At 41.1% G+C, this 9,618-nt stretch overlaps 1 protein-coding gene across 2 annotated transcripts in view; it reads right to left on the bottom strand.

Annotated features, from left to right (window-relative positions):
* Positions 1–240: 240 nt before the first annotated feature.
* The window catches only part of EFCAB11 (EF-hand calcium binding domain 11), a 57,136-nt gene continuing 47,758 nt past the window's right edge, over positions 241–9,618 (bottom strand). The window contains exons 6-7 of one of the 2 annotated variants that reach the window (XM_079949542.1): positions 1,568–1,674; positions 241–544 (exon numbers count right to left, since the gene is read on the bottom strand). In XM_079949542.1, the coding sequence (XP_079805668.1) occupies positions 1,596–1,674 (79 nt within the window). In that variant the 3' untranslated portion in view covers positions 241–544; positions 1,568–1,595. The remainder of the gene's footprint in view (positions 545–1,567; positions 1,675–9,618) is intronic. The other variant, XM_079949541.1, reaches the window with a different exon arrangement.

Here is a 9,618-nt window from a genome sequence, read left to right as displayed (position 1 = left end):
CCTCCAGATGTTTCTGGACTAAAACTCACATCATCACTGATCACTGGCTAGGCTGGCTGGAGCTGATGGGAGTTGTAGTCCAGAAACATCTGGAGGGCTGCAGGTTGTGCACCCCTGTTCTATATAGATGGATTCATTCACAGTATAAAAAACTGCCCCTTTTCACTTCTAAACAAATCAGCTGCATCTGCTGGCTTTGCTCATATTAACAATATTCATGAAGAGGAAAATCAGCAAATGTAAAGGAAGCAGAAGTCAAAAAAACATTTATTGGAAAAACAGAATATATGTTTAAAGACATAATACATTCCATAGAAGGTTCAAAAGACAGCTTGTTCATGGCAGCATATCTACCTTGATTTGTTTAAAAAGGATTCTGATGGAAAATGTTTTGTAGATTTTAGAAAACCTTGGCTATGGAGTTTTTTCTTTTGGCCGCTTTCATTAGATGAGAGGAAGCGCTGACAAATTATCCTGTCCATAGTTCATCGCCGATTCAAAGTCTTTGAAGCTAATATGGCCATCAGAATCCTGATCAACTTCCCTACAAAAGAAAAACATTGACACTTAATTCAGAGAATGTATACCTAGAATTCTATTAACACCATTCTTTCTTATTGTGGATCTCTGGTTATACATGGTGAAGGCAAAGGCAGCAACATCTGACTATGCCATCCGTTTTGTGGAAAGTTAATATGGCTTCCATAACAAGGAACCTAGAAATATTAAGAGTGTGCTATGCTGTATGCATTTGCCAACACACCTACTCCTTACTAAACTCTTTATCTGCCAGGGAGCCAGACCAGGGTATAAAACAGGGATGGCAACCTGTGGCCCTATGTTGTTTGGTCTCCACCAGCATGACCAATAATTAGGGAGGAAGGGAGCTGTAGCAGAAGGTAAACAGAACAGCCATTCCTCATATAAAAATGGAAGCAGGGTAGCGATACCGTTCCAATATCCCACCTATTTTGGCATGCTATGATGTCACATGAGAGGAAAAACAAAGTTGCTGTCAGTCTCTTGCTCTTAAGCATATTCCTCAGAGGCACCATCACAGAGGAGCTCATCTTAAGGAGCAGCCTTCTGGCCTTATAAAAGCCGTCCTCTAGTTCCTTCATCAATTTTCAGTCATGGACTGTTTAGGAGATACTGGTCAGGCACATTCCCAAAGGGGACTACTGTGACTAATTGAAAAGAGTATCTTCAATTATCAGATTCCCCAGGATAATACTAAACAGGATGCTTGTTCTTCACCTGGATAAAAATATGCTGATGAAAAGCTCAGACATTTTCTCCAAAAAACATTTCAGCATGGCAAGAATGAAATCAAACAGGCTTTCAGAACAGACCCTTTTCTGAATAGTTTTCATATTCCATTGATAACAAGTTTTTAACTCTTGCTGTGGAGCCTGATCAAACCTTTGACATTTTCTCCAAATATGTGTGACTGAACTGACTGTTAGGTTTCCACAAGCTCACTTAACGTAATCATTTAACATGCTTCAACAACTGTTTTGCAGTTAAAAAAAAAACCTTGGTCAAAGTACGGTTAAAGCATTCTCACTCTTCTGAATGTTCAATAGACGGCATTTTCAATCCATATTGGAGCACTTGAGTCCAAAAGAAAGGCGAGAATCAATAGGAGGCTGTAATGATGGACTCTTCCATGTGCTTTAGAAGAGTGGTAAATAAAAGACAGTTTCAACTACTTAACACAATAGTTAAACAGTTGGCTAATCTATATTAAATGATACTGTGGTTTAAGGTGTAGAGTGGCAATTCAACATCTTCTTAGTGATTGTGAATCAGGTTATTTATACAAAGCAAGGCTGGGCTCATTTTTTCTGTTGAGAGCTGTATTCCCTCTGTAATGTGTTGAGGGCCGCATGCAGGTAGTGGAAGGATTGAGGACAATTGGAGCCAGAAGCAAAAGTGTCCTGAGTTGACTAGTCCAGAATAAAGAGGGCCTTGCTTCAATCTTCAGCATGATTAGAATTCCCAGTTCTATGCAGATCTACTTAGAAGTAAGCCCCTGGAGTCATGCTCAGAGGATTTTATTTTATTTGGTACCACATACCAATAAAGCTACTATTCTAGAACGCAAACAAAAGCAATTCCTTTCTGACTTTAGTGTGCTACACTATAACAGAATAAATGATATTTAGTTTGATTATACAGTGGTACCTTACGAACTGAATTCGTTCCGGAGGTCCGTTCTTAACCTGAAATTGTTCTTAACCTGAGGTAAGACTTTAGCTAATGGGGCCTCCCGCTGCCACCGTGCCACCACCGCATGATTTCTGTTCTCATCCTGAGGTATAGTTCTTAACCCGAGGTACTACTTCTGGGTTAGCGGAGTCTGTAACCTGAAGTGTTTGTAACCTGAGGTACCACTGTACATTGTTTGTAACAGTTCATCTGACCAAGGTCTAACATTTTTTATTTATCATACTCAATCAAATAAAGTTAATAATGAAAAAGAGTTTTAGGGTGCAAAAATATGCTCGGGAACCACTGAATAAGGTGCCATAGGATTTGATGGAAGCCCTGCCGGGCTAGCAGTATGTGAAATTTGCTACTGCCATGACAGATATGCAAGTGAAACACTGCTGGCAGAGCTGATCCGCTGAAGATATGCCAGAGGTGTGATTAAAACAGGGAGGAGGCATGGGTGGCACAGGGATGGCATGCACGGAATGCATTTATGCAGTATCTAATACTAATACTAATAATTTATTTCATGTTCTCTACCTATCTGACAGGCCTGCCCCAGCCACTCTGGGCACTTTCCAACAGAATATAAAAGAACACAACCAAACATCAAACATTAAAAGCTTCCTGAAAGAGGGCTGCCTTCAGATGTCTGCAAAAAGTAATGTAATTGTTTATCTCTTTAGACATCTGATGGGAGGGCATTCCACAAGGAGGGCACAACTACCAAGAAGGCCTTCTGCCTGGTTCCCGGTAACGTCACTTCTCACAATAAGGGAACTGCCAGAAGGCCCTTGGAGCTGGACCTCCAAGTCCGGGCTAAACAATGGGGGTCAAGGTGCTCCTGGTATATATAGGGCTATGCACCTTCAATCAATGGTTGTGTCTCTATTGACTGCACATTTACATCAGCTCTGAACTTGATGCGCACAGAGAATAGTATCAGCTGACAATTGCATGGTCCAGGTTATTTCATGTGAGAAGCAATCTTTGAGGTATCGGTGTCCTGAGCTGTACAGATATGGTGCAAGTCAGCATCTGCCATTTTAAAATTCTAAAACAGTGAGATCATAACTCGTAAGACAGAACATGCAGCACATATCTCTAGTTCCTTGTCACACACAGTGATAGTGGAGAAACAGTGGGAAACAGTGTCTCCTCCACACAAGGGGTTTAGTTGTAGAAATTCATCCCCAGAAACAGGTAAACACCCTGCTCCAACCATTGCCCCTGCTGGCCAAATGCAGTGCTTTTGCCTTGTAATATTCCTCGATGCATCATACAAGTGAAGAGTCATAATGAAGACAACACCTCCATCTTAACTCACACTTGTAGTGAATGAAATACTTACCTTTTTGATTCAATAAACAAAATATACAAATTTGTAGTCTAGAGTAACTACACTTTAGAGTTTATTATTCATTAACTTTCCACACTGGAAAAACCTAAGTGTAGATTTTGTGGCATTTGCTACCTAAGGCTGATCTTTTACTGGAACTGTAGAAGTAATTAGTATCACAACTTAACTCACTGTAGAATATAAATTACCCTCTTATTAAATTAGATAATTAAGGTCTCCTAAAGCTGGTTAAGTTCCCTCCCACATCTGTGGTAAGGAAACTCTCCAGCTGGAATATTTTAAATCTCAATGTATTGTGCAAGTAGATACTTGAAAAAGGAAGATATTCAGTGTGTTGCCTGCAGTGTTGCTCTTAAAAAAAAAAAGTTCTGCACACTCCAAATATGCCCATGAACAGTACAAACCTACTGAGATGCAGAGCCATCCATAAAAGCCATGATAGTCTTCTCTTCTCTCATCAGGATGCTGCTTTGTCACACTGCAGCATCATGGTTAGACCATTCATTCCAAAGGGAGATGCTTCTATACCTCTCAAAGTAGCACTCAAGTGACTTGTTCACCTTGAGACCACAGAATGAAAGGCCTGCTCACCATGCAGCATGCCCAGTATGCCCTGAGATGAATGCGGAGCCAAGAGCAGTGGGAGACTGCTAAAAAAGGAAGCTCTGCATACCTGTGATGTCCTACCAATGTGTTGTCCAATGGCAAAATAAATTCCGTGTCAGAGGTCCATGTAGCCAACCAGAAATTTACCAACACACTAGTTCCACCTCCCTAATGACTATGAAGTTACATTACAAAAGGTGTGGCCAATTCAGACTACCGAACTATTGTAGAAAAGAGCTTAACTGGAGAATGTGCATTTAAGGACAATACAGGGGAAAGTTATCCATTCAGGGTCAACTGAAGAGGATAGTGTAAGAATGTAAAAAGAGGCTGCTGGATCAGGCCAATGGCCAACCAGATGCCTGTGGGAAACCAGCAAGCAGGTTTTGAGCGCTAAAGCCCTCTCCCCTCTTCTGGTTTCCAGTAACTGGTATTCAGAAGCATTGCTGCCTCAAACTGAGGACAGCCATCATGGTTAGCACCTTCCCCTCCATGACTTTTCACCTTTAAGACATCCAAGTTGGTAGCCATGACTGTCCCCCTATGGAAACTGGTCCCATAATTTAACTATGCACTGCATGAGGAAGTACTTTCTTTTATCTCTCCTGAATCTTCCAACGTTCAGCTTCACTGGATGTCTATTAACTCCCAAAACATGCTAGGAGGCACTGTTGAGCTACATCAGAAGATGGGATTTGTCACAAGGATCAACCAAAATGTTTGCAAAATAACCCTGCCCTCTCGGTGTTAGCTCAGCCCTGATTTTAATTAGAGGAGCTTTACACTTGGTATACTGTTTAGCAGGGTAGGGACTGCTAGATTAAAGATACCTAGCTGCGGATATACTATATAGCACGTAGCTCAGTCAGTAGAGCATGAGACTCTTAGGCTGGATCGACATTGATCTGTAAAAACGTCATTAAATATAACGCTATATAACTCACGGTGCAATTTTCCATTACTGAAGGCTCGCTGCTCTACAGCACCCTCTAGTGTCACATTTTAGTAACACATTTTAAACGTTATAGACAACCAGCGTAGATCCGTTCTTAATCTCAGGATTGTGGGTTCAACCCCCACATTGGGCAAGAGATTCCTGCATTGCTGGGGGTTGAACAAGATGACCCTTGTGGTCTCTACCAACTCTACAATTCTATGATACTATGATCCTAGATTTCATGAGCAAAATATTCCTTGAATTAGACATAATGCCCTGCTTCATGTAATGCTAAACTTTTATGTGTGCTATCTGACTTCTCCCCTCCCTCCTTTCTCTTGTACAGCTGCAAGGAAGAGGTCTAAAGCCTGAAGTGGAAGCTATGATATGTCTTCACTATGGTTTATTTGAACAAGCCAGGATCATAAACCACAATCTAAAGTTCATATGTTTGGACAAAATATACAAAAACTAACCAGAGTCTGTCCCTGTTTGGACATAACAAAAAGCCATGGGCTAGTGGAAAACAGAAGCAACTTCTCAGAGCAACTCCTGAGAAGGCTGTGTGGCCGAAGGCTTATTCACATAGTACCAAATCACAATTTAGTGTTACACACAAATGCAGTCAGCATATATCATTCTAATATAATTTATGTACCAGCTAAACGCAAGGACAGTTGGTCGATTATTAGTACTCATGACAGACAAAGTTCTGTCTCTGTATCCAGTGTGCTCAAAGATTCTATGATAAAATAGGCAAACAAACCAGGATAGGTACCACCACTTTGTTCCAGATTGTGAACCTCCTTTGGGCTTCCAATCACCTAATGTTTGATTCCATGTTTCTAAATTACATGGGAAGATTCCTTTTATTCCTAAAGTGTAGAAATTGTATATTTGATTGTCAGACTCCTCACACTAGACATACTACTGTTGGAAAGTTATACTGTGCCTATTTTGGTATTATAGCACACACTATTTCCCAGAATGTTAGGAATGGAAGTGAATTTTAAAAGGTCATCTAATCTATTTCTACTGCCCTTTTCCAATCGGAAGAGTAGGTTGACAAATGTGTAATCCTTTTGTCCTTATGTGGTGGGGATATATTTATACTGGCTCCTATTTCTCCAGAAACATACTGATTATCCCTTTTGGACTCTCTGTAGACATGAAGTGCCCCCTGTAAGGAACACAGCAATGTCATATGTTTAATTACAGACACTCAGCTGATGGCTTGTCACACTCTGGGATTAATAATGACTTTCACTTGCCTGTGTGGTCTTAAAACAGGTGAATGTTTCTCCTGGGAAATCGAGAATGTTTCTCCAGCGTCTTTGTATTGACAGTTATTCCAGACTTCATGCTGCCATTTATAATGGTGCACGTGAAAGCAGAATTAAGAATATAACTTTGGATCAATGATTACCTACAGTCAATGGGTCTCAAATTCTTTGTCTCCCAACACTGACCCTTATTGTACAAAGATGCAAGACAGGTTTCTTTTTTTTAAAAAAAAGTTCTCCTGGTGCCACCATCCAGTTCAGATAATGTTTTCACCAACACAGAACAAACAACCCGTGTTGCAAACTTAACACAACAAACACCACAAGCAAAATGAAGACCAGTATACTAGATAGCACTGTAGTTCTTATGGCATAATATACATTATTTAGTACAACAAAAACCAAATGTGTACACTTGTAAATTCTCTAATATGTTTGAAAACAAATGAACACACGTCTGTCAATCTTTGAAAGTCCGTAAAAGTATAATAAGTCTATGGTTGAAACCAAGTAATAGGTGCTATCCTGTGGGCTAAGAGGTAAAACTTTTTAGGCGTTCATGGGGCCGAAGTAGTAACTGAATAACAACGTAGGACAGTGATCCCGGATAAAATGACTGTTTCTCTGGAATCTTCTTCAGCACAACTACAAAAGAATTCAAATATGAAACAATGACCTGTGTACATGAAAGCTATATAAACTTCACACATTACAATCCATATGCTCTAACTACAATAAGAAGGACAAAGGTACATACCCCATAGATTATAAAAATGCACAAGGAGCAGTGGTCATGAGGATATGTAACCACTGCTACCAGATGCAAGAAACCTGAAGCATAAGTAACCATTCCCAGGTGGCGCTCATTACAGAAAGAGTGAATTGCAGTAATTCAATTTAAAGGTACAGAGCAATATAACGGCAATAGAAAAACATCAAATAAAACGGACTTTCAAGTTCAGATAATGTTTTCAAGCCGTCAGGGAGGTCTCCTTCTAAACAACTGGGCTGTATCCAATGCTGCAGCTCCACTGATACAATGGACTTTTGTGTGCACAGGAATGTGTCCTTTTCCTCTCTTGTCCTCTCTACTGGTGATATCCAATGCTAGCAACAGTCTAAGTAGACACATTAAGACTAATGGATCTTAGTAGGAGAAGTCCATTGATTTCAATGGAACTGCTCGGACTATGACTGGCATTAGGTTATATTAACCCATCCTTTGTTGTTGTTGTTGTTTAGTCGTTTAGTCGTGTCCGACTCTTCGTGACCCCATGGACCAGAGAACGCCAGGCACTCCTGTCCTCCACTGCCCCCCGCAGCTTGGTCAGACTCATGCTGGTAACCTCGAAAACACTATCCAACCATCTCGTCCTCTGTCGCCCCCTTCTCCTTGTGCCCTCCATCTTTCCCAACATCAGGGTCTTCTCCAGGGAGTCTTCTCTTCTCATGAGGTGGCCAAAGTACTGGAGCCTCAGCTTCACGATCTGTCCTTCCAGTGAGCACTCAGGGCTGATTTCCTTCAGAATGGAGAGGTTTGATCTTCTTGCAGTCCATGGGACTCTCAAGAGTCTCCTCCAGCACCAGAATTCAAAAGCATCAATTCTTCGGCGATCAGCCTTCTTTATGGTCCAGCTCTCACTTCCATACATCACTACTGGGAAAACCATAGCTTTAACTATACGGACCTTTGTTGGCAAGGTGATGTCTCTACTTCTCAAGATGCTGTCTAGGCCTGTCATTGCCCTTCTCCCAAGAAGCAGGCGTCTTTTAATTTCGTGGCTGCTGTCACCATCTGCAGTGATCATGGAGCCCAAGAAAGTAAAATCTCTCACTGCCTCCATTTCTTCCCCTTCTCCATTTCTTCCCCTTAACCCATCCTATGGGTTGATAAACCAAACAATATTGGCTTGCTTGCACGCTTCCTATCTGGTAAGTTAGAGTACGGAAACAACAGTCTCATGAATAATGTCTCCTGATATAGCCACACTCTTCAAAAATTCCACTATCTTTAAGGATTAGAAACCATATCTTTCAAAGAACACAAAGGAAAAATCAGTTGCATTGTTCTCTTCAAATCTGAACACCCCTATAATTACCATATTAAGTCAGAAGTCTCCCAAGGCAAAAAAAAAAATATATATATATATATATATCCTAAGAATCTAAGAAGAACTCTTCTGATCAGGTCAAAGGTCTATCTAGATCAGCATCCTCTCCTCAGAGTGGCTAACCAAATGCCTGTGGGAAGCCTGAAAGGAGGACCCTCAGGAGTAAAAGTGCTCTCCCCACGTGTGATGCCTGATATCCAACAGAATACTCTCTCTGACATCAGGTAGAACAGGACCATCATGGCAAGAAGCCACAGACAGCTTCACCCTCCATTACTTTGTTGAACCCTCTTTTAAAACCATCCAAATTGCCTGGCATCACTACATCTTGTGGGGGCGAATTCCATAGTGTAACTATGCACTGTGTGAAGAAATGCTTCCATGTGTGCTGAATCGTACAACTTTCAGCTTCCTTAAATGGCCCCAAGTTCTAGAATTATTCCATCTCCCTGTGCACTTTCTGTACACCATGTTTACTTGTATATATCTCCATCATGTCACCTTTTACTTGCCATTTATCTAGTTCTAGCCCTCCCCTATTTAAATAACCATAGACAACTCCTCTGTCATCCCTGGGGGAATTCTTCCAAACTGGATGCTTCTCACCTGCTCTCAGCCTTACCCCGGCAATCAATTTAAAAGGTGTTCTGTCACATTTTTGGTTTTAACCACCAACAATCTGGTTCCATCTTGGTTCAAGTAGAACCCAAACCTTTTGTACTGGCCTGGCTTGTTCCAAAACATCCCCAGTGCCTAACATATCCAACTCCCCACCATCTCATTCACATATTGAGACTATAAAGCTCTGCCTATCTGCATGTGGAACATTTCAGAGAAAGCCACTTTGAAGGTCCCGGCTTTCAACATATCCTACCTAGAGCTACACCTTCAAATTCTTTCTACCCAGTTAATATGCTTCAAGTTTTACATTCAGCCTCACTCCACCCCCCCTCCCATTTCTGCTTCCCTTTACGTTATCTTCCACATTTTTAATCTGGAAAGAGAAAAGACTCTTTGGAGCAAAAGCTTTCCTTTGTCTAATGCTTGTTCGGCATCCATTACAACACCATTATTCTCTGCTGAAAGAAACGGTTTGGGACTGCTGTT

This window comes from Podarcis cretensis, assembly GCF_951804945.1.
Source record: "Podarcis cretensis genome assembly, chromosome: 1".
Lineage (NCBI taxonomy): Eukaryota > Metazoa > Chordata > Lepidosauria > Squamata > Lacertidae > Podarcis > Podarcis cretensis.
This window is presented reverse-complemented; position numbering and strand designations above follow the sequence as displayed.